The following is a 26209-nucleotide window of genomic DNA, read 5'->3' as shown; positions in this document are numbered from 1 at the left end:
TGCCTCCCCTGATGGCCCAGCCTCCTCCTGGTCTTCTGGCATGGGCTACTCTTGGATGCTGTTTACCTCTGGGAGGTCTAGCACCCCTTCTGAAGAGGATTCCTCCAGCATGGGTGTGACAGACAGAAGGGCTCTGCTCACAGGAGGTGCCTCCACCTGATATTCAGGGATCTTCCCTGCCCCCAAAGCTTACTCCATTCCACAGGGTCTCCCGATCCGTTGTATAGCATTTTCAGGTGGTGGCTGTGGGGAGGAAGTCTGCTTCCCCCAGCCCAGTTGCATGCATTTAAATCTGTATCCAACCCACAGTTTATAAAGTAAGGAGACCAGAAGAATCTCTTACAATTCTTAGCACCCTCACCAAACTACAATTCCCAGAATTCTTGTTGGGAAACCATGAGTTAGAACAATGTTTATAACAAACATCTATAAACTTGTAGTATAAATGTATAGTGTATTGTATATGTAGTATACATGTATCCTCTACATCACTGGCAAAGGAACAATATTCCAAGCCTTAGAAAGGACCATGGCTAGAAGTGCAAAATAGTTGTTTTCAAGCTGTGGGAAAAAACTGAAATATATGCAATACTTACTTTTTAAAAATTAAATTTAAACTTACTGTACTACTTTTAAGAAAACAAACTTCTATAAAATAGCACTCAAAGTGGCACACTTTAGTATAATTTATTAAATCTATCTATCTTTGTTTTATTCAAACAATAATTACAAATATACCCAGAGTAGAGATGTATCTGCAAATGCAATGCTGTATGGTTCGTAAGGATAGCTTAGTTTTTCCAGATGGGAAAATAGAAAAAGCAGAAAAACAAAAGGTGAAAATTGAAACTATCAGCATTGTAGTAAACAAAGTTGTTATCTGGTCATAGCATCAGCATGTAGATCGCAGCATTTTCACGCAGAAAAATAAAAACTCTTATTTTCTTAGATAAAATATATGTTCATATACTGTAATTCCAGAGTAGCAATACATTTGGATATTGGCTCATCATTGTACACAGGCTGCACACTTAATTCCAAATGAGCCCTCTTGAATATCCTACTCAATCTCAGTCAATAATATATCCTTGAAAAGACTAGCATAACTCAAGTATATTTCTCTAACTTGTGTCTGAAAGAGCCATTCCTTCCAATACTGAACTTTTAAGCTTCAGGAAATGGAAAGTTCATATAAGAACACAAGAAGGGCTATGCTGAATCAAGACTACAGGCCTATCTAGTCCAGTATTTTGTTTCCACAGTGGCCAACCAGCTGTCTGTGGGAAGCTCACAAGTAGGACATGAATGCAGTAGCACCATCACACTTGTGTTCTCCACTAACTGGTATATAGAGGCATACTGCCTCCAATACTAGAGGTGATATATAGCTATCATAACTAGTAGCCATTGATACCCTTATCCTCCATGAATTTGCTAAAGCCATCCAAGCTGGTGGCCATCACTACATCTTGTGGTAGTGAATTCCACAGTTTAACTAAGCGCAGTGTGAAGAAGTATTTCCTTTTATCTGTCCTGAATCTCCCACCATTCAGCTTCATGAGATGATCCTGGGTTCTAGTATTTTGAGGGTAAGAAAAACCTCTACCTACTTTCTCCACAACATACATAATTGTGTACACCTCTATCATGTCTCCCCTTCCTTGCCTTTTTTCTAAGCTAAGCAATCCCAAATGTTGAAAACTTTATTTATAGGGGAGTTGCTCCAGTCCCTTGATCATTTTGGCTGCCCTTTTTCCAACTCTGTAATACCCTTTTTGAGATGTAGTGACCAGAACTGGTCACAGTATTCCAAGTGTGATCACAATAGATTTGTATATGGTAGTATGATATTGGCAGTCTTATTTTCAATTCCTTTTCTAATTATATCCAACATGGAAAGTGGCTTTTTTCACAGAAGCCACACACTGGGTCATTTTCATTAAGCTGTCCACCACAACCCCAAGATCTCTTTCTTGGTCAGTCACCGCCTGCTCAAATCCCATCAGCATATACATGAAGTTGGGATTTTTTGTTCCAGTGTGGATCACTTTGCACTTACTTACACTGAATTACATTTGCCATTTTAATGCTCATTCCCCCAGTTCGGAGAGATCCTTTTGGAGCTCTTCACAATCTGTTTTAGGGTCAACCTTCCTAAATAATTTGGTGCCATTAGCAAACATGGCCGCCTCACTGCTCACCCAAGTTCATATCATTTGAGCAATTTAAAAAGTACTGGTCTCAGTACAGATCCTTGTGGGACCCTCCTGTTTACATTCCTCCACTGAAAGAATTTACCATTTCTTCCTACTGTCTGCTTTCTGTTCTTTAACCAGTTAGTGATCCGTAAGAGGACCTCTCCTCTTATTCCATGACTGCTGTGTTTGCTCAGGCATCTTTGGTGAGGGACTTTGTCAAATGCCTTTTAGAAGTCCAATAAACAATGTCTACCATGTTTATTGACACTCTCAAAGGATTCTAAAAGGTTAGTGAGACAACACTTACCGTTGCGGAAACCATGTTGATTCTTTTTCATCGGGACTTGTCCTTTTATATGCTTATTATAATCTTAATAATATTTTCCACCAATTTAGCTGGAACAGGTATTAAACTAACCAGCATGAATTTCCCAGATCAGTGCTGGACCCCTTTAAAAAATGTGTTACATTGGCCACTTTTGAGCCTTCTGGAAGAGGATCTTAGGGGCATATTACATGTTTTTGTTAAATATCAGCAATGTTATGTTTGAATTATTTAAGAACTCTAGGATGGATATCATCTGGTCCCAGTGATTTGTTGGCTTTCAATTTGTCAATAAGGACTAGAACTTCATCTCATCAACACTATTTGCAGCAGTTCTTAGAAAGGACCATGGCTAGGAGTGCAAAATAGTTGTTTTGAAATAGTTGAAACCATGTTGTTTTGTCCCACTACTTCTGGACAAACAAGCTGTTGAAACATCACAAAAACCTGCATAACCTGTTTACCAGAGACAAAAGTGCAATATATGTGCTCATCATACAAAGTGATCTCTGTCATTTTAATCTGCTTTCAGCTCTCTGCCTCCAGCTAAAATTTGTAGGTGTGCATGTATGCACCCATCATTTGCATACCTTCTTTCTACTGAATTGTGCATATTCCTAAAATGGTGCATATAACATGTGGGAGAGCAGATTCTAAAAATCCCTTCCTGAAAATAGGAATACAGGCAAGGGTATCTGCCCTATTCCTCTGTAATGAAGACAAAAATAACTCATTCAGCTTCTCTGCAATCTCCTTATCTTCCTTTAACTCCATTGTCATCCAATGGTTCAACTGCCTCCCTAATCAGTTTCCTGTTTGTGATGTATTTGGATGAGTTTCTGCAAGTTTGTGTCTCATTTTGTTCTCCTCAAAAAGGAGAACTAAGGTTTATATTTCTGCAACAGGACTCTGGCATGACTCAGGGCTTTGGTGTAGATTTTTAGAATCTGCTCTCCCACATGTTATATGCACCATTTTAGGAATATGCACAATTCAGTAGAAAGAAGGTATGCAAATGATGGGTGCATACATGCACACCTACAAATTTTAGCTGGAGGCAGAGAGCTGAAAGCAGATTAAAATGACAGAGATCACTTTGTATGATGAGCACATATATTGCACTTTTGTCTCTGGTAAACAGGTTATGCAGGTTTTTGTGATGTTTCAACAGCTTGTTTGTCCAGAAGTAGTGGGACAAAACAATAGTGCACACACTATGGTAGGGTTGTTGAACCTCTTTCAGCCCAAGGGCCAAATTCCATTTTGGAGAAGTTCTTAGGGGTCACATTCCAGTGGTGGGCAGGGCCAAAAATACCAGTGTATTTTAGCTTAAAGCTGTGCTTTTTCCCCTTTTGGAGAGTGGGAGGAAACTGCAGAAGCTGGGAAACAACCAAAGGAACAGTGGTTGTCAGAAGGGGGTGGGGCCAAGGGAAGGGGTGTGGTCATCTGGAGAACTCTGGAGGGCCAGATTGGAATACCAGGAGGGCTGGATTTGGCCCCTAAGCCTCTGGTTCTGCACCCCTGACCTGTGGGAAGCAACACCTGTGAAACCTTTAGCTCTCTTAATAAACTATGGGCTTTCTCCAGCCATAACACCCCTTGCTTACCAGCAAAAAAGAGGAGTGAGATGACAGTATCTTAATTGGACTAGAGAACAGTAAAATGGGGAACACATGCAGCCCCCCCATCCATTCTTTGCTCTGCTTATGTCATCACCAGTCGGTCCATTGTGTTTGAATTGGATGTCCCTCCTTCCATCCATTAGCATGAGGCAATACTCTTCGCTTCAGCTCCTGATTCTGTTCTATTGTTCAGTCTGGCCCAGCCCAAACAGTACTTTTCTCCCAAAGCAGCATATTCTCTCATATTAGATCTTACCTCCGTCTCAGCGCATGTAAGATGTGGCTTAATAAAGAAGCACATTAACTTCGCATAAAAATATTTATGTGTTCTTGAAAGGACTTCCGTATTGCAGAGAGAATACAACGCACTAGTGATTACTGTCAGTAACATCAATAAAACTAGTCAATAAATGCATTTTAATATTTCAAGCTTCAAAGTCAAAATGGGAAATAATTTTTAATAAAGGAGATCTTCCCCCCTAAGGCAGGAAGAGCAGTCTTTATTTGATGGTGTTGGAAATGCTATTCTTGACCAAACAAGGTGGACCGTAAAGAGATTTCAATTTAAAACCAAATGATGTCACCGTGCAGAAATCAGAGCAGATCACATTTACAAAATACACAACATTATTTATTGAAAACAGGTATTTTACAAAACATGTGGTACAGAGCAGAGTCAAGAATAAATAGTCATTTTTGTGTAAAAAAAAAAATCTAATATCTGCAAACCAAACAGGTACAAACTAGCTTAAGTAGTAAACACTTTTGTGCAGCAGTGTCAAAACTGGTCCCTGAAGTGACCATTCAGGCTGATGCAATTTTACTTGTGAAGTCAAGAAAGAAATTGTGTAACAGCCTTGCATCTGGAGCACTGGCAAACCTAAGAATTTCCAGTTTTAAAAATATAAAGACAACGTTCAGAGCCCAAAAGCTTAAGAAATCATCTAGCTCCCCTTTCTTGGAAAAGGGGTGCCTTCATAATTTCTTTAAATTGTTAAACTTTCTTCCCTGTGCTAGAGCAGTACACAACTTTCTGTCCCTTTAAAACTAGCTAATAAATACTTTTTAATCACAACAGACCTGCTGTAAAACACAAACACATACAGCCATTTCAAAGAGTCAACACAAGTTTATAGGTACTAGCTTAGGTCTTAAATCTCGCAAAATACATGCACTTAATCTGACTTGCAATGCTGACAAATTAAACGCCTGCTTGCAAGATCAAGATTCTCAAGCATTTTCTGACTATTATTAGAGTTCCTATAGATAGTTGTTGTCAGTGTCATGTTATTTTGAAACTGGTTAGAATAATATGGAAATCTTACCATCCCATTTTCAGTTTACCCAACATTCCATATCACTTGGGTTTTAAAGTTATGCCAGTAAACAGGATGGAGCTTGTCAAGACACCCCCCCACCCACCCCCCGCGGTCACATTATGACAAAAGTGTATGTCTAGAGCCATACAGGTTACAATGCAAGGTATGACCAATGACCAAATCAGAGAAATTATTCTAAACCATACTGGAAACAGAAGATGTAGTTATTTTGTTCATATTGTTAAGAGGAAAAATATAGGCTGGAATGAGAAACATTTTCTGTTGCAAGACCATAGACAGTAAAGTCATTCAAAGTTTGCAAAGTTTGTATTTGCATATCAAGTTGGCACAGATTGTACATGTACATTTTACATCTTTCTGAACTTTAAAAGCATATACTTTTTGCTGTGTAATCCTGCATCCTTCATATTCATGTTGTGTAATCCTGCACCCTTCAGATTCGTAACTTTTTTTTATATTGGACCTCCACGCATTAAGGGTTTTTAAAAAAAATCTGTGCAGGACACATACTAAAGTAGTAGTTTTTTTAAAAATGACTCTTCTCAAGTTTAACATGAATATGTGGGGAGGCAAATCTATTTGCAGTGATGACCAACTGGGACACTTTGAATAATTAACTGTGCTCTTCATTCAAAGATAGATTGGGTTGTTTGGACATACACAAGATTTAACCATTTTAAAATTCTATTATGGTGTTAGTTAACTTCACAAAATTCTCCAAGAGAGATGAAGCACATTCTTTCCATAAACTTATTCTTGTTGAGTCAACATTTCTGCAGGGTTCATTTGAACAAGTGTTTTTAAAGCCAACGCTAGCACCGCTTATATAGAATCAACTTATATAAAGTTGTTTTTGAGTGATCAGCATCATATAGTGGTAAAATGCATAGCCATTCAATTCATCAGACATTGTATCAAAAGGTGATTGTGCTTAGGAATGGTGCTGTGAGGGGGTGGGGTGGCAGGAAGAGAAAATGCCATTTGATTAGTACATCAAGTTTCACTGCAGGTAATTTATTTGACTTGCCTACCTTATCCGTGTTATTTCCAGTTCTCATCACAACAGAAGATGTACATGAGTCTTCAGTTTATCAGTTTTCCAAAATTCAATTCCATTTGGCAAGTAGATCGTTCAGCATTTAGAAGTGTAAACTGTTTTGTTTTCAGTAATATCTAGCCAATTCTTAAAATCACTTGGAAACAAATAAACTGTATTATATGGAAACAACTACAGCTATAAGGAAACTTTGGTGAACCTACTAAAATAATTTGGAATATAGCCAGGCTTTCACATTCTAATTTTTTTTACATAAAATTTCATGTTCATTTTGCTTATGTCGTGGAGAAAATAGTTCAGATTTCTCATCCATTTTTGGCTCAGTAAGTCTATTTTGATATTCAAGTATTAGGACAATGCAGCTGAACATGGATATGTGTCCTGATAGTATAATCTGCAGAGAAGCATAATGTTAACCATTCTGCAATATATTCTCCCCCAAACCCCGGAGGAAACAGTTTTGACTTTTGGATCTGTAGCCTGCTTCCAAAGATAGTGAAGGTCTTCTACATGTCCATGAGAGGTCATCATTTTGTTGTAAATGCAAGGATGATATGGAGCTTTACCTTCGCCAGAAAAAAACTGATGATGCTGTGGTACAATTCCCATTTTGTTGGCACAGAGACCCATGAAAACATCATCTATATAAAGGCTTGAATTAAGAGTCTGTGAGGCTGCATATACTTTAGCTGCTACATCGCTCGATATTACATATGCAGCTCCAGCTGTATAATCAGGATAGGCAGGCCATGGATACATTTCATAGGGAACATAGTATTTGCTTTTCTTATCTCTTATGGGAGGCGATCCACGATGGACACGCCCAATCCAAAGATTCTGAACACCAACTTGCGATAGATTCTGGAGGTATTCAACAAGGTTTGGCATGTGGATAAAAATGTCATCATCTGCTGACATAACGAACTTTGCGTGAGGGCAGAACTTATTTACCCAGCTGAACTGCATGAGTAATTTGTGGGTAAGATTGTAAAATGTATCCAAGAAGTCTTGTTGAATCAGATCCCCATACACCTTGTCTTCCATTTGAAGCCTCATTTGCATTTCGTCTCTTTGTGTAAGGTCTCTTGGCTGCCCTAAAGCAAATAGGGTCTTTATATTGGCCTTAAGATAGTAATGAACATAGTGTTCATTACCCCATGTTTGTCGAATTGCGTCTCTCCGGTGGCGGTTTTCAGGTGAAGTCTTCACAAACAGCAAAAGGAGAACATCTTGCCGTTGACATTTCTCCCTGTGGTTGATCAAGTATTGATAGCCTGCTGCTGTATCCAAGTTGTCTCTACTAACAGATAGACTTTCATTCACAAAAGAGTAGCTATTTATGAGGTATCTATACGAGTAAGATTTCATGTGGCTCATAACACTACTGTCATCAAGTGGTCTCCAAAAAATCATGAGACACAGTACAAAGCAAGTGGCAAATAGCTGCATAAATTGGCATTTTCTAACTCTTCTAGGATTAACATACATTCTGATGCAGTACCTTATGTCTGGTTCCACTTAAGGATTGTTTAAGCAGAGTTCTTGTGAGAGAGTTCACAACCTCTCCTTCAGGGGAAGTGTTCATTGTAGATGCATACTTCTCTCGGGCAATAGCTTTAATAAAGTCTCCATACACTGACTTTTACAAGTCATCTTGCTTCAGAAGTTGTTTTGTTAGCACAGAAGGTACGCATAAGAGTCTGGACAACAGCACTTGCTCAGTATACACCATCCTCTGCTGCATCTTCATCTGATCTAAATATCACTTCAGAATTGATGTTGTTACAGCTTCAGAAGACAAATTTAAAACAGAATGATCTGCAAAATATAGTAAATGAAAAACTTTAGCAAAGTTTATCCCATCTTTATGTACTGTTCATAATCCCCCAGAAGACACCGGTAAAGCAAAAGAAGGGAAGTATAATTACTCCAGACTTAAAACAGGCCAATCTTGGGGCCAATTCATATGAAATCAAGAGCATTTCCCCATGGCTGGATCCTATGCCATTCTAGAAACATTTCAATAAAAACTACATTGGTCAGGCAAATAACAAGGTTACTTTCCATGCAGCATCACTAGCACACAGGACATGATTATTACTGTCATCAACCTGCTAAAGTAACATATTAAGCACATAAGAGCCCTATCTGGTCCAATGGCCAACCAGAAGCCTGTGGGACATGAACACAATAGCACCCTCCTGCTCAAGTTCCCTAATAACTGATATTCAGAGGCATACTCCCTCTGATACAAGAGATAATACATAATCATCATGACTGTACTGAGGAGACTGAAAGCCTTATCCTCCATCCTATTGATTATCCCATAAACAGTAACCAAGTTTAGAATTTCAGAGTGTTTATCCTTGCAATATTCCTGTAAGGCAAGTCAGTATTATCCCAATATTGTAGCCTGGGAAAACTGAAGTGGGATAGCACCTGGGGAATTCATGGTTCATGCCAGAATTACTTGGATCTTGAAAGGTAGGAGCTGCAAAGAGCTATGAAGTGGCCATTAGGCTGTGTGCATCCATGTGTGTTTGCTTACATCTTGCTACCAAGAACTGCTTTTCCTCTGCAACCCACTCTTCTCACCTGCATTTCCCACAGCCATGTTCAAGGTGGGGTGCTGGCTAAATTTCAGTGGAAAGCAATGGTATTTGGAAGAGTTAAGCACACATACCTCTGGCCCACCACTTGAAGCCCTTGCTGCTTTATGGGCACCCAGTTTCCAAGACAGGGCTGGTTCAAATCATGTGCCTCAGGCCCACAACCACCATTCCACTTACGGAAACCAACTGGAGCGGCAACTGAATCTTACTTCAGTACTGGTGACAGGATAATGTCCTCCACCATACAAGGACAGCAGCATAACGTAGGGGATGGAGAGCAGGTTGCATGGCACACACAGCTTTGTCCTCCAACACCTTACTGCTGCTCGCTCCCCACTCATACAAATGCTGCAATGCAGTAGCACTACCAGCAAACGTCATTGGAGCAGAGCAATGTATGCATGATGCCTGCTGGTGTGCATGGCCTGGGCTATCTGCCGCTCTGCCTGGTCACTCAGGGACCTCTCACAACAGTGCTGTGACACATTGGGAGAAGGTGGCTAGGTAAGACAGCCAACCAGCCCAGGCCTGCAACAAGCAAGCTTTGCCATCACATGAGGATGGGAATGCCTGGGGACATGGGTGGGAAGAGACCTACAGCTGCCCCCACCCTAATGGACCAGTCCTTAGCTACTGCCCTCTGCCAGGTCTTTTATATTTCCAGTATCTTTATTCTAATGTAGTCTAGGAAGAATGTTGCCTCAGTAAGCAAGTAATCACTCTTTGCTAATTTACAGGGCCAGACTAAACTACACCCACCAAATCCATTAGTGTTGCACTTTTAAAATGGGTATATCATTGCCTAGGCAATTAAAAACCAGGATTTTCCTGGGACATGGCTTTCTTTGCTATTTACAAAGCAAATATACACAAAATACTGCCAGGTGAAATTTGAGGGAAAGCTTGACTGCATAAGGCAGGGGTGAGCAACCTGTAGCACTCTAGATTATGTTCGACTCCAACTCCCATCAGCCCAAGCCAACATGGCCAATGGTCAGAGAAGATGGGAGTTTTAGTCCAACAACATATGGAGCAGCAAAGGTTCCCCACTCCTGGCGTAAGAAAAAGTGTAACAAACAAGACTCTTCAAAACATGGTACTAACAGGCACAACTCAAATTAAAATATTTGTTTTAGCGCCTATGCTACATATTCAACCATGCACCCATTGAAATGTCCATATTTAGATGCAAGTGGGAAATTTCAACAAAAAAAGACGGAAGTCAAGCAGCTGCTTGCAAGGAGATCCAAAAGAAAAGAAATACCATTTTTTAAAGCTGCATCAAAAATTTTCAAATGTCCTACTGCAATTCTGTACAAAGATTCACTTCATAAAATTAGTATTATTTTAGCATTATGACCTAAAGCTGAAAGAAACTACTTGGTTTCCAGTCAGAAGACATCCTTTTGTCAGAGAAAGGGCTGGGGCTTGTTTGTGCCATTGTTGGTTTCTTATTTAATTATTAACACAGTCTGTATACAGCCATTTTGCCTCAAGGAAGCTTTCTGCATGTTAGAAGGAGGTGTGTATGGATGCAGCAGTGGTCATAAGTGGAGGGAAATGCACTGTATGATAATTGGTAGTTCCATTAGCAGAACACTGGCTATTCTCAGCTTGCCCTCTGCGGCCCCCAACCAGGCCCCTATACTTTAAATGGATTATTTCAGCAGGGGGCAGCTGCCCCTCTACGGCGGTGTCAGCTCTACTGAATATAGTCTTACAGTTTGGAAGCTTAGGTTCAAATCCTTGCTTGTCCATACTAGTGGGAGGGCAGGATGGGCATTTGGTCTCACAATCTCCCCAAAATATCAAGGGCTTTCTTAGAAGGGTAATACCTGCCTTATGTGGAGCCCATTTTATTAATATAGGGATGTCTAAAGAGAAATCCCTGTGAGGCCTGGTTGTTAACCCCTTGAGGGAGGCTGTGCTTGAATGTCTGAAAGCAAGAAGCCCAGAGTGTGTAATAAGCTCTTGAATGTACTCCAGTGTGCGGGAGGCATTTCTTCACGCAGAAGCTATAGTATGAAGAAAACCTTTCTTCAGTTTGTGAGGAAGCTTCCTTCAGCATTATGATGCTGAAGTGGAGAGAAGTATGAAGACAGCCGGCCATTTGTACATAGAAAGTCTCTCTGTACATTGTGGGGGTGTGTGGGGGTGTGGGGGGGGAATGGGTAAATCTGCCCTTTACCTCAGGCAACTTAATATGGCTTCTCACAGAGGGCAAGGAACCCTCTGTGGCTTAGGTACTATCCCAAAGAATTGGAATGCAAGTTGTTGTTGTTGTTGTTCAGTCATTAAGTCGTGTCCGACTCTTCGTGACCCCATGGGCCATCACTGGGGTGCCTTATTGACAACAAGGGATTTGATCGGCCTGCTGTCTGAGGAGTGCAGCAACTTGCCTCAGGATGGAGAGGTGGCAGTAATTCCCAGTCCTTCAAGTCTGGGAAGGGCTGTGCCAGAGTGAACTCATTCATATCAATCCCCCTCAAACTGGGCAAGCGGCAGGAGCAAAATGAGGGTAAGAAGGGCAGCCACACCTCGGTGAGGAGATACACCGAGCAAGGCAGCAGGAGTGGCGAGGCAGAGTCCCAAGCCGCGATTCCTGACTTTTCTCCCGCTGAGGGAGCCCAGCAGCCACAAGCTCTTCCCCCTTCCCAAGCTCCTTTTTTAGAATATACAGTACCAGGGAGGGGGGGTGAAGAAGTGACAGTTTAATGTCATGCCCTCTTCCCTGTCATTTATACTCTCCCCTCAAAAAGGAGCATTTGTTGTGAAAACAGAACATGTTTAAAGCCACCCAACAGGGAGGAGAGACAGCATTTTCTTCACCCATCCTCCACATTACAAGATGTACAAGGAGCTGACTTCTATGACTACCTATGTATAAAATACTAAATTATAAATCATTGTGCTATCTTTATTGTAGTTTTGCCCTAAGCACCTTATCATATCACATGCCCATAGGGATGCTTGACCCTTTCCCCCAGAAACCTAACCCCTCCCTTATTTGCTAAAGCAATCATCTTCAAAATAATACTTTCACCATCATCTGCATCTTGTTCACTAGGCTCCAGTTTAAAGATACTTTTTTTGTTATCACTTGGTCTGAGAGGCCTTGATTATGAGTTGCATTCAATATACAGTCTGTTCGCCCTACCAGTTCTTTAAATCACCTTGACAAAAAAGAACATTTATCACGATCAGGAACGAAAAAAAGGACCCACCACCAACAAAAATCTACTAAACCAATATGAAAGCCAGTTCACCCCATACGAATGTAACCATGTCTTGTCAGTGAATTGCAGACCAAACTAACACCTAATGCAACAATTAACTCCTACCAAATACTTTAAAAGTTTCTCATCACTCTTCCTGCAGACCACTTCACCATTAAAGATTGTGTTGCCTTCCTCTCACAACCACCAAATCTCATGATGACCAGTTTAATCTTTTTTTTAAGGGGAGAGGGGATCAGGAGGCACTGAGCAGATACTCTACCACTCATACTGATTTACAGCAGTATGCACCTCCAAAATCCCCTTTCATTAATTCCTCCAGGCCTGTAACTAAAGCAGTCCGTGGGTAGGAGGTTGCAATGTACACTACTGTCCCCCAACATAAACTTACTAATTGGTGGAAGCATGAAGAGTTTTTTGTCCCGAACATACTGGCAAAACAGCAAAAGCATCTTGGCTACTGGCACCATCAGGAATGGTTGAGTGTTTCTCCATGTGCTTCCATAGAGGATTGGGCTGGTGTAGCAGTCCGCACCTTTGCTTCCAGTTTCTCCATTGCGGCAGTTACACAAAGAGAAAAGGCACTTTTAACAAGGGATGCGCACACACAAAAAGAGGATGACTAATGCAGGAGGGTTGTTTGGCTTTGTTTATGTTCTAAATGTAGTTAACATAGACTGCAGATAGGGAAGCGCTTTTAAAATTCTGATACACTTATAGGAACCAAGGATCTGGAGGACATGTATTTCTGACCCTGTAACAGGACACACCCATTCATGGATCACTGCCTTGTTGTGGCGAAGGGGCTTGCATAACTCAGTGAAGCCATAAGCTATGCCGTGCAGGGCCACCCAAGATGGACAGGTCATGGTGGAGAGTTCTGACAAAATGTGGTCCACTGGAGAAGGAAATGGCAACCCACTCCAGTATTCTTGTCAAGAAAACCCCATGGAACATATCACAAGGCTAAAAGAGATGATGCTGGAAGATGAGCCCCTCAGGTCGGATGGTGTCCAATATTCTAGGGATGTACGAAAGTCACTTACCTTTTCGCAGCTTGGCTTCGCGGTGGGAGGAGGCGCTTCACTTTTCCCCCAGAAGTTCAGGCGAAGGGGGGGAGGCTTCCTGCCTTGCCCGGCCGAAATTCAGGCCGGGGAGAAGCGCCCCGTCTCCCCGGCCGTGAAACAAAAAGTAAAAAAAAAGACCCCGTGATAGGCTACGTGACGATTTACGTAGCCTATCACGGCTAGATTTCCAAAGTCTATCACGGGTGACTTTGGAAAAAAAAAAGAAGCGCATACGCAAATGGCAGCGGCCCATGGGCGCCGCCATTTGCGTTCCTTATTTTGGCACGTCTAGTCTACGTAAAGATTTATGTAGACTACGGCGAAAATAAGGGCAACGCAAATAGCATTCCCTTATTTTCGTTCTCCCCCGAACAATCTTAAGTTCTCCCCGAACAACCTTCGGAGGACCGAATGCGTTGGCACTCAGCCCCCCGAAGTTTCGGGGAGAAATTCTCCCCCATCCCTACAAAAAACAGTGAGCAGGTTTTCAAGTTCTCCCTATTCTTCCTCAAGAAGAATGCTAGCAACAGAATGGGAGGGGAAGAAAAAGCAAGGCATTATATTCAAGCCCCTCAATCTGCAGATTATAAGAGATGGAATACTGGAGGTGTCAAATGAATTTACAACACAATCCTGGGCCCCATCTACATGTGCCATTTACTCCAGGGCTGCTGTGATCCGAGGATCTTCAGGACAACGCAGTCGCCACTTCGCAGCCAAACCATGATTTTCCCAGAGAAAACGCGGAGTTCTGTAGAGGCATTTTGCTGCACCTTTTTAGCTTGCTGCAGGTTTACCACGGCTGCTGAGATGTCTGTCCCTTCCTCAAACTGACTTTGCAATTTGTGGTGGGCGTGGGGTAGGTGTGCTTAGCGATTGCATCACTCTGTGACGCCTTTTCACTCCTCCCTGTTCCTTTGTGGCTGCACAATAACAGAGGCACGAAGAGGGATCCATTTTGGAATGATGGTTAGGCACGTACCTCTCACATGGGCATGACCCTTCACATGTGCGAGCCATCTCGAGGGTGTGGGGCTGGAGGACTGCCGCTGTGATTGTGTACAAACAGTTGGCATAGTAACAAAGAGCAGACCTCCCACATCTTACCAAAGAGGAACGGACAGACACAAAAGAACCCCTAAAATACAAAACAGCCACTAAAAACCTGAAGTGTCACACCCCCATCCTCACTTGGCTGTGCAGCTGTGCATCTAAATACAATGGTAAAAAAGAGAGAGCAGTGCAACTGCCGCACTTTACTTCGCTTTAACGGCCATGTGTCAGGGCACAGCGGATTGTTCCACTGGAAATTCCGCAGTAAATCGCACACGTGGCACAGCAGAAGCTGCAGTGCTGCACAGTTACGACAGAATGAACACTGAAAGCGGTGCCGTGTAGACGGCCCCTTATTTGTGTCTACTCACTGGTAAGTCCCACATAATTCAGTGGGGCTTAATTCTGAGTAGACATGCAAATGATTACACTGTTAATTAGATTAGTTACAAAACATATTTTAGGCTGCACCAAGGACTGCTGGGGCAAAAAAAAAAAGTTGCCCCCTCCCCCAGCCCTGTATTTTGGAAATAAAATCTAACAACTCTCAGATCTGCCTCTAGCACATATTGGAACAGGTGGGTCCCTTGGGAGGAACGGCACAGCCGTAAAGACCGAGACTGGTAATCTTTATATTAGAAGAGCTGGAGATTAATTCATGGGATGACCCCAGATTCCAGAATGAAAGAGAGAAAAATGTCTCCCTGTCCACTTTCTCCACACCATACATAATTTTGTACACCTTTATCATGTTCCTTTTACTCACCTTTTTTCTAAGCTAAACCATCCCACACGTTTTAACCTTTCCTCAAAGGGAAATTGCTCCAGCCTCTTGATAATTTTTTAGAAAACTTTTCTGCATATTTTCCAACTCTACAATATCCTTTTTTAGGTGCGGTGATCAGAACAGGACACAGTATTCCAAGTATGGTAACACCATAGATTTGTGTAAGGGCAGTATGCTACTGGCAGTTTTCTTTTTGATACCTTTCCCAATTATGCCTAACACTGAATTTGCCTTTTTCACACCAGCCACATACTGGGATGACATTTTCATTGAGCTGTCTGCTACGACCTGAAGATCTCGGATCATTTAGTTTGAATTGTTTACATTAGAAATGGTTTCAAACTGGTTTGTATTTGTGGTATAGGAGAGCACAAGGGAAAAAGGTCTGGCAGAGGGATTTGCAAGAGGAAAGGTGAAGAAAACACAGCTGTTGAAAGGGACTGGGGAGAGAAAGTATATGTGTAGATGGGAGGGTGTAGACATTGTTATAGGTCAGCCTTCCCCAACCTGATACCCTCAAGATGTTTTGGAGCTCAGCTCCCATCAGCGCCAGCCAGCATGGCCAATGATAAGGAATGCTGGGAATTGTAGTCCAAAATATCTGGAGGGCACCAGGCTGGGGATGGCTGCTCTAGCACAAGGTGTTTACCATCCTAGTGGAAGGGAAAGAGTCTGGTTTTATTTCTGATAGCACAGTGCAACACAGCCAAGGTTTGTTGTTAGTGGCGCTCAACAGGAAAAAAAAGCTGTACAAGCAGTTTGACAAACACAATTGAAATCAGCACTTCCTGTAGCACATGTCAAGCTTTGCTATTTTAGTTACATAAAATTACACAACACACATCAAATGAATAAAAACCTCAGCAACTGCCTGCAACAGATACAAGCTTAGTTGCAGTTTGTAAGCTAAAAATATTAGAAAGATGCAAGAGTATGACACAAAACCACCCCTACATTTTTAGCTGATTTTTGTTGTTGTTGTTGGGGGGGGGGTATTCTTTAGTCCCACCCATCATACTGACTGCTACTGTAATTATACCCCAGCTATTATTTTCTAGGCCTTCATATTTCTAGTTGTAATAACAACTGGAAATGTACACGAAGCATTTCAAATTCTTGGAATGCGCTACACAAGTTCTACTAAATATGTCCTTCACCTACTGCCAAGCACTGTAGTGCTCATGGTGGATGCTGCTGAAAGGTGGGGAGGGGGACCCCTTTCATTCAATGCTGCAGCAACACAAATACTCCTTCCTTCAAATGGCTGCTTGCAAGGAGCCATGAAGCATTCTCTAGTGATGAGAACCCTAGCTGAATCTTACGCACCAATACTATTTTAGCATTAGAATCTCTGGATTAGTAGTTTTCATGTTATGTTAGGATTCATATTACAAGTATACATGTGCAATACTGTACATAAGCCTGCAAATAGATTCTCTGCAGAAAGAAATAATGGGAAGGCATTGTGAGCTACAAAAACAGAAAGAGGTTTCTCATAATTTAAACAACAGATTATCACCATGTGCACTACGGTGGCCTTAGGCAACTGGGGACAATAATACCTCATCTTCCAAAGATGTTGTCAAGATTACCCATATAATGTACCCGATAAACTTTGAACACTCAAAATGCTAAGAATGATCACTCTCCAAAGGCTACTCTTTGCTTTCTGCCCAGAAAGAGATCTAGAAGGTTTCCAGTAGCAAGAAAATGTGTTAACAGTCTAAATGCAAACTTGGTGTTGGGCTTTCTAGGACTATAGTTCCTTTTTTTTAATCACATGAGACAACTTTTATAAAGACAAATGCAATATATGGTTTCAGTGGCATGAATAAGGCTAAGATCTCAAGGGTGCAATCTTAAGGAGATAGACGTCACCCCCTGAACTCGGAGGGTGATGCCTATCCAATGCAGGGTGGCCACAGCACATGCTCTGGCCACCCTGCATTTCTGGCTAGACGCGTGATTTTGCATGTCTAGTCAGAGACATCGCAGCAGGAGGGGGGAGGCTGTGTGGTGCGTAGGAAGCTTCGTAAAGACGCTTCCGCAGTCTCCTTCCCTCCCTCAGGACCGCCCCCTTTTTGACCTCTCTGCGCTCCGTTCCTGAACGCAGAGAAGTGGCTGGCGTGGAAAGAACTGCACCAGCTACGAGGGAGTGGGGGAAGGGGCGGGCAGTGAGGTTTCTGGGAACCAAGCTCAGAGCCCTGGCTCCAAGCTCAGTTCCCAGAAACCGAAAAATCCTATGGCTCTCTAGCCAGTGTCTTACTGGCCATAGGATTGCTCTCTCAAACATGCAAGTCATGGAGTGGGGTAGGACCCCAATGGTTCACATGAGCCTGGTAAGTAAATCTTCAAGCCACCAGTTATAGGCGATAGTTTAGTCTTTCCGTGCTAAATTGTGTAGAAGGAAAAGTGGAAGTTTTTGGCATAATGCACATTGGTTTGGGGAAAGACAGATCCACACATCCTGTATAGCCTATAAATAATGAGGCTTAACTCCAATGGTTTGTGGGTAGCTTATATACAGAAATACAATAGCGTTGTTGTTCTTTTAATTGAGGTTTGCTCAGCTTTTCTTCTAGCAGAAGTATAGGGTGTGGGGGGAAAATAAGATTTTGCTCATACAAATTCTAAGAATCTTTCCTGGATCAGACCAGAAGATCCATCTAGTCCAGGTTTCTGTCTCTAGAGCGCTGCTGGCTGGGAAGGATGGAAGTTGTAGTCCCACACATCCGGAGGGCACCAGGTTGGGGAAGGCTGCGTAGGGCACCTAGAAAGCTTTCTTCATACCCTGCTTCTCCCATTTAACCCCACAAGAGATCTAATCACATTGGATGATGCAAATCAGTTCAAAGAAAATGAGAAACTATGCCTTTTTTTTATCCCACACTTCGCCTAAGGAGCTCGAGTGACATCAGGGTTTTCACCATTACAGAGCACTCCTTTGCATTTCTTGTTGTTGTTTATTCGGTCAGTCGCTTCCGACTCTTCATGACTTCATGTACCAGCCCACGCCAGAGCTTCCTGTCAGCCGTCGCCACCCCCAGCTCCCCCAAGGTCGAGTCCGTCACCTCCAGAATATCATCCATCCATCTTGCCCTTGGTCGGCTCCTCTTCCTTTGGCCTTCCACTTTCCCTAGCGTCAGCATCTTCTCCAGGGTATCCTGTCTTCTCATGATGTGGCCAAAGTACTTCAGTTTTGCCTTTAATATCCTTCCCTCAAGTGAGCAGTCTGGCTTTATTTCCTGGAGTATGGACTGGTTTGATCTTCTTGCAGTCCAAGGCACTCTCACAATTTTCCTCCAGCACCACAGTTCAAAAGCATCTGTCTTCCTTCGCTCAGCCTTCCTTATGGTCCAGCTCTCGCAGCCATAGGTTACTACAGGGAATACCATTGCTTGAACTATGCGGACCTTTGTTGTCAGTGTGATGTCTCTGCTCTTAACTATTTTATCCAGATTTGTCATTGCTGTCCTCCCAAGAAGTAAACGTCTTCTGATTTCCTGGCTGCAGTCAGCATCTGCAGTAATCTTTGCGCCTAGAAAGACAAAGTCTGTCACTGCCTCCACGTTTTCTCTCTGTATTTGCCAGTTATCAATCAAGCTGGTTGCCATAATCTTGGTTTGTTTATGTTTAACTGCAACCCAGTTGCATTTTGCATTTCTACTCAGAAGCAAATCCCACTGAATTCAATGGGACTTATTGTCAGGTAAACATGTATAAGGCTGCAGCTTTAGAGAGTTAAGGATACCATTCCAGTGGTGTTTTGATTAACTGGGGAACCTAATACTAAAAAAGTAAGTATTTCCACTGCAGGATTTGTATCTGCTGCTTTTTTAGCCAAGAGCAAGTAAAGTCAAGATGTCATAAATAAAAAATATGACCACTCTACAAAAAAGACATCTTCACTGTTTCTTGTTAAGATGTTTACAGTTGATACTGTTAGGCAATGTGCCTAAGATAAAAAAGGGGGGTGTTTATAGAATCAATTGCTGGATTCTGACTAGACTGAAATGGCTTCTTTGCACATTAAATGTGCATTTACTCCCCATCTATAGCACACTGTGTAATGTTCCTTTTGTCAAGGTTGCATTTTAATTACATTATAATTATACACTATAATTCTAATCATTAGTACACTATTGAGTACTTCTCAGGTTGTGCATTTGTAGTCTGTGTAAATGCATCGTGATGTGTTGCACAAGTGTTATGTTCAAGGCTGGGTTCTGCATAACAATAATTTGTGATGAGGAACCATTCACAGAGCATGTTATGCATCAAGGTGGAGAGAAGGGATATCAAAGCGACAACACATGAAGTAGTGGCTGAAATAGGTTGTACTAAAGCTCCCGTGCAGCTTTTCAGTGCTGCTGCCTGCTGAGTGCCTGAATGCTGAGCGAGGATTCTTATTTTTCTTGTTCTTGTTGTTAAAAGGATTTTTAACAACAACAAAGCAAAAACAATTATCTCTCTCTAAACTTTCAGGCACTCTGCAGCACAGGGAAGGGAGGAAGACCTGGCTAAGTCCTCTCGGGGGCTTTCCCGGAAGCTCAATCAGCCGGAGAGGCTGCAAGGACAGAAGGGGGGGGGGAATAACAGAAAGAGCATGCATACCCTTCAACCACCTCCTTACAGTAAGGTGATCTTACTGAAGCCGTCCACCCTGAGAAAATTCTCTGAAATTCTTACCCCTTCCCACAATTGTTGGGTGTAATTTCTTTTTGCCCCTCCCCTCCAATGAATGGTCAAAAATGAATAGATTGAAAAATTCAGCACAGTGCTACTTAAAACCATCAACAGCTGTAGTGTAATAATGTGTGCCTGTGGGAGAGGACAACCTGTCACAGACAAGGCCTTCAACTAAGGAAGTATTGCCAACTGAATTTCCTCAAAGACTACTTCTCCTTCCCATTTAATTGACTACAAAAGGAATCTTGGGGTTGCAGTGGATAGCTCTATGAAAACACTGACCCAGTGTGCAGCAGCAGTTGCTATGAAAAAGGCAAATTCCATGTTGCAGATCCTTACGAAGGGAATCCAAATTAAAACTGTCAATACCATAATGCCTTTATATAAATCTATGGTACAACCACATTTGGAATACTGTTTACAGTCAGCGCAAAAAGGATATTGTAGAGCTGGAAAAGGGCAACCAAAATGACTGAGGGGCTGGAGCAACACCCCTATAAAGAAAGAGTACAAGTTTTGAGGCTTTTTTCATTTCGAAAAAAGATGAATAATGAGGGGAATGCTAGAGGTGTATAAAACTACACGTAGTGTGGAGAAATTGGAGAGGGAGATGTTTTTCTCCCTCTCTCATAATACTAGAATCCAGAGTCATCCGATGAAGCTGATTGGTGGGAGATTCAGGACAAATAAAAGGAAGTACTTCTTCACACAGTGCATAGTTAAACTAAGTATAGCAGTAGCCACCAACTTGGACAAGTTCATGGAGGATAATGCTATCAATGCCTAGTAGCCATCTCCGCTATATTATCTCCATTATTGGAGGCACTATGCTTCTGAATATCAGTTGCCAGACAACATGAGCGGGAGAGTGCTATTGTTGTCAAGTCCTGCTTGTGGACTTCCCATAAGCATCTGGTTAGCCACTGTGGGAACACAAAGATAGACTAGATAGGCCTTTGGTCTTTAGCATGGCTTTTCTTATGTCCTTAATCCAGTATTACAGTGGACACACAGACAACAGGAGCGATGGAGACCACGTGTTTGCAGCGTTTTAAAGTTCATGACCTTCACAATTTTCCATGTGCTTCTCTCTCTGATCGTATTCACCCATTCAGATTTGCATCACTCACTACATCAATTTGGTAAAAATTACATAGAGGAACTCCAACAGGAAACGTTTTAAGGGAGAAGAAAGAGACATCTGACATAAATAGGCAGCTGCTATAGTCTGCATAACAGCTTCACATCCTCAGTTCTTACAATAAGAAGAATGCTACACTATATAATAGATGTCTTTATTGTGGTCTTTCATAAATGCAGCTGCTTAGACTTAAGAATTAGTTTGTTTCTTCTTACCAATAGTTTGACTAATGGTGCAATCCTATGCAAGTTTAGACAGAAAAAAGCACAATTCCCAGCATGCCCCAGCCAGCCATGCTGGGAGTTGGATGACTTTTTTTCTTCTAATTATGCATAGGATTGAGCCCTAAATGTATTGGTACAGGAGTACGTAAACTTGAGAAGTACAGAACTTTAGTCAAATGCAGAGCAGTGTCAATATTATGAGGGTGGGAATTTATTTATTTTTTTTAGCAAGTCAGAGATTGAAGGAATTAGCTACAGCAGAAAAGCAAGCAGATATTAAGGAAACCTGAAGACAAATGGAATAAAAGTAAAGGAGTAAGAGTAACTGAGGCCTAGAGAGTTTGTGCGAGAAAGTCATAAGCTCTGTCTTGGGTGAAGGCAGGGAATGAACTGGAATGGAGGAGCCACAGGCCAGGACCAAGGCAAAAGCTCTTGGGTCACATGATTCCTGCCTTTCCCGGGCAGTGGGGCACATAATCTATCATGGATGCCTCCTCACACTGAACAACCAACTTTGCTTTACAACTGAAGAACTGAAAATGGAAGCAGTCATGACCTAGCCAAAATTCGTATTTCCCCTAAGTCCAGGGTCTACTCATTGGATCACAGTAATACATGGAGACAAGTGCTTTATGGAGCCATGAACTACTTTGCAAAAAAGCTTGCTCTAGGTACTAAAGGCAGTTCTTCTGTACTGGTATCATTATAAGCATCCGCTGTTCATCATCACTTGAAGGAGGTATTTACACAGATACCATTTTGTATATAAATTTCATCATCTCTGGCAATGTTGAATTAAGGCAGCTTCCTATATTCCTATGTCATACCATTGGTCCAGCTAACTCTTTCCCAGATCTACCTGGAGATCCTTGGGACTGAACTTGGGACCTTTTGCTTGCAAAGCTTGTGCTCCAACACTGAACTATGGTACTTTCCTGTAATGTTACAACCTCTGCCAATCATTCTTGAAGTGCAATACCACTCCCTCCTTGGAACGCATCCGAGACACTCTGGCATGCCCCGTTGGCGCCTTCACTGACATGCAAAGCAACAATCAGTTGCCACCCTCACTCCAAGAAGCTGTAAATATTGCTCCACATGCTGATTTTGTCAACAGATCGAATCAACTGGGCTACTCCTCCTTTTTCCCCCACAAGCTTCGCTGTAGTCCTTCTGCCAATATCTTGAATACATAGTTTGGAATAATAACGTTCTTTAGATATCCTTCTTCTCAGGATGAGCGGGCAAGCAATCCTTTGCAGGGGCATAGGTCCCCATGGGCAGAAAAGAACACTTAAGTGCATTTTCATAATTTGTGAAATGCTTCAAGATTTTAAAAAAAAAAAAATTCTGGGCAAGCCTCTGCTAAATCCAAGCAGTTAGCAGAGGCTTGGGACTACTTGAGATATCTCCCCTGCCCAGGTAGTTCTCTCATGGATCAAAGAGAATGATTTTAAGGCACCACCAGACAGGCCGCTTAACAAGATCAGTCTCAGATGGCCTTCTCTCTGTCCCATCAGCCAGGACAGCTAGACTGGTGGGGACGAGGGAGAGGGCCTTTTCTGTGGTGGCCCCCACTCTGTGGAACTCCCTCCCTAGGGAACTCCGCCATGCCCCCTCTTTAATGAGCTTCCGTCGTGCATTAAAAACATGGTTGTTCAGGCAGGCATTTGGGGTGGGTTAGGGTATTTTAAAAAATGTTTTTACTGTAGAATTTTATTGTTTTAAACTGTTTTATTGTATGTTGTACATCGCCCAGAGTGGCTGGGTGACCAGCCAGATGGGCGATTAATAAATTTAATAATAATAAAAAAATAAAAATAAAATTTTAGAATCAAACGGGCCCTCTGGCCAATTAACTTTTGAATTACTGGTATGGCACATGCAAAAAACACAACAAAAAAACACCCTAATTGAAGCATCACTTGTGTAAACAGCCAGGCGCAATGCTAGGAAGGCAAACTCCCTCCCCGTTTGCTGTTGCCTCCTTTCGCCTAATTGTAGAGAAGAGGGTTACAACTACGGTGACTCCTTATGGTCTGTAAGCCAGAAAACGGCCGCAAAGTCATGCACACTGCGCCTTTCCTCCCGCGCGAAGAGGAGCATCGTGCAACTTCAGCGACTTGGGCTACCCTTTCCCCGAGGGGAACAGCCGAGCCCAGAAAATTGTCCTGCGATCCGCTCGGGAACCCGCCTAGAGGGGGCAGCACAGACTGGGACTACCTGGCAAATGATGCCACAGCTGCGCAAAGCAGCGAAGTAACTCCCCCCGCTCCGCCCAAACAAGAGAATGGTATGGAAACTCTTGTCTCTCTCTCCTCCCCACCCCCATTGCCAAATAAGGAAGAATAGTTGCCCCCGGGGGTGCGGGGGGGGGGGAGCGGAGAGACCTACAAAAACCTCGGGGCTGAGCTAGCCCGCTCTGGGCAGCTAAGGCTGCAATCTTACACTCACTTACCTGGGAGTAAGCCCCGCTGAACGCAATGGGGCTTCCTTCCGAGCAATCACGTATAGGTTTGCCGTTGTAAAGACATTAACCTAAACTCAGAGGCGTAAGTGAATTTGGTTACCTAAACAAGATGGGGGGGGGGGGTGTAATTAGTCTTCTTGGCGACATCCCCCCCCCCCCGCCCAGTTACAATCTTGGCGGGTGGGGAAGAGGGACGCCACTGGAGGTCTGGCAGCCCTAAAGAAATTCCGGGGGCGGGGGGAGCGTTGCGAGAAAGAGCCATTAGCGGGGAGACCATTCTGTGGAAAACGCCTGCTAGCCGCCACCGTGGGGGAAAGGCTCTCATTCAAAACGCTTGCAAAGGGGGCGGCTTTCATTGTTCCTCCCATCTCATGCGCTTGCTGGGTCGATGTTGCAACTTGGCTGGTAGGAACCAACGCGAAGCTGGATCTGCTCGTTTTGCCGGCTGGAAAGACCCGCACACAAAGAACAGGGGAGGCGGAATTCGAAAGGCAGCGTGATGGAAGATTTTATGCATTCCGTATGTTGCTACAATGCCATTTCGAACCTTCTTGGCCGATTTTTTCCTCTCTTTACAAAGAAAAAGGGATCTTACCCGATCCCCCTTTTGCCTATAAAGCTGTGTTGCTACAACCCTCCCACAAAAATAATCTTGCCCAGAATAACCTGCAGGTTGTGTATTCATTTACCCAACGCCATCCTACATCTACTCAGAAGAGTAGTCTACAGTCCTGTTGAGTTCGATGGGATTTACCCCCACGTAACGGTGTACAGGGCTGCAGCCCTGAAGAAACAAGAAAGGGACTCTAGAACTTGCAAGAAACAACGACCGAGAAAAAAAGACGAACACCCCGCCCCGTTAGCTTCGAACACAGCTTAGAGAGTCAATTACCACATCTACTTTGAAGAGTTAAGAGTTAATTATAGCGAGTCTCTACAAGAGAAGAAAGCCGGAACGAGACAATAAAATGGGTGTTCTTTCAACAGGCGTTAAAGACGTAATTCTGGAAATTAGCCTAACTGAACTATTCCCAGCTTTTTAGGTTGAGTAGACGTTATCTCTCCCCCCCCCCCCAAGCGGTAGGGAGGGGTGGGGGAAACCCTAGTTCAGAAATTTTAAAACAGAGCTTGGGAGAGCGAAGGCGGTCGCTATTAGATTTTCCTCGCCTTAATACTGGACATCTTTGCAAGATATCAGTAAAAGCCCCCTTCTCCATCTGCCTCCTACACTCTCAAACGAAAAGCATTTTGCCCAATAAACTATTTTAAAATATACAAATATGTGTGCATATGTTGCTTACCAAGCAAAGGGCCAAGAGACCATCAGCCAGCAAAGCGAGGTTTTAATTTTCCCCGATTGCTTCCATTTCGAACTCGCACACAAAGTAAAACAGGCGAGGATGGAGAGAGCGCGAATCGACATTAAAGCTCCTTTCCACTTGGCGCCCCACACGCTAATGTGCTTCATTCAGACGTAGGCAGCAGAGGCTTAAGGGAGAGGCGAGCTGATTGGCCAGAGCGGAGCGCCTCTTTTGCAGTTTGCCCCCGAGTTAAACTGCATTCCTGCCTCTTCACAACGGGAGGCGGCCCAATTCTGGGCATGCTTACTCATTAGTAAACACCTCGGACTTAAATGGGATGGACCTACTTGCAAGAAAGTATGCCACAGGATCGCATACTTTCCATCTCTGTCACTGTTTACCCGGAACTTTCTTTTACCGTCTTCATCCCGGCTACATCACTTTGCTTTTTGAGAATGCCTTAAAAATAAAGAGCGTGAACTACTAGATTTGCCCCTGTTCACGGTGCAGGGACTCTAGAGCAGCCTTTCCCCAACCTGGCACTCTGTACATGTGTTGGCGCCCTAAACCTCAGTGGGGAGATTTCAAGTGTCTATGCATCCTCAGAAACTTGCACCAGTGCATAGTCCGCCGTTTCTGCCGCTAACTGCAGTTGGTGAGGTATATTTTGAATTGCTAGAAACGTATTTTAAGTTTTCCTTACACTGGCTTTTAAATAGGCAGAAGATAGGTGGTTGCAGGGTAAATGAATACACAACCTGCAGGTTATTCTGGGCAAGATTATTTTTGTGGAAGGGTTGTAACAACACAGCTTTATATGCAAATGGGGGATCGGGTAAAATGAGGATCCATGAAATCAAAAAGGGATCCTCATGATTTCATACTATTTTTAAAGGGGAGAACCCCCCCCCCCCAAACCACCATCATATTATAGAGCACATCTACCTCCATGGACTGAACCAGAAAAATCATGGATCTGCCACTCATGGATGCAGCCATGGCCCCAAAACAGGGATCCTTGGCAGGGATCACCTCGATTTCATATGATCTTTACAGAGTAAATCCCCCAAACAACCATCATATTATA

The 26209-nt window shown here is 42.9% G+C and overlaps 2 protein-coding genes across 3 annotated transcripts in view; one reads left to right on the top strand and one right to left on the bottom strand.

Moving 5' to 3' along the window:
- Nucleotides 1–26209, top strand: part of MCF2L2 (MCF.2 cell line derived transforming sequence-like 2) — a 344940-nt gene that overhangs the window by 161308 nt on the left and 157423 nt on the right. The gene's annotated exons all lie outside the window — the stretch shown is intronic.
- B3GNT5 (UDP-GlcNAc:betaGal beta-1,3-N-acetylglucosaminyltransferase 5) lies at nt 4194–25280 on the bottom strand. 2 transcript variants are annotated; one of them, XM_084847600.1, is made up of 2 exons: nt 25123–25280; nt 4194–8360 (listed from the first exon to the last, which is right to left on the bottom strand). In XM_084847600.1, exon 2 carries the CDS (start codon nt 8028–8030, stop codon nt 6891–6893), a length of 1140 nt encoding a protein of 379 aa, XP_084703726.1. In that variant the 5' UTR covers nt 8031–8360; nt 25123–25280; the 3' UTR covers nt 4194–6890. The 2 variants fall into 2 exon arrangements, 1 of the variants encoding a protein (XP_084703726.1); XR_014789631.1 differs by lacking the exon at nt 4194–8360 and adding an exon at nt 15959–18835.

The sequence above is a fragment of the Heloderma suspectum genome, chromosome 3 (assembly GCF_057233095.1).
Source record: "Heloderma suspectum isolate Gila_16-S chromosome 3, 16-S_ref, whole genome shotgun sequence".
Classification (NCBI taxonomy): domain Eukaryota; kingdom Metazoa; phylum Chordata; class Lepidosauria; order Squamata; family Helodermatidae; genus Heloderma; species Heloderma suspectum.
Note: the sequence above shows the minus strand (reverse complement) of the source record. Positions and strands in the feature narration are given on the sequence as shown.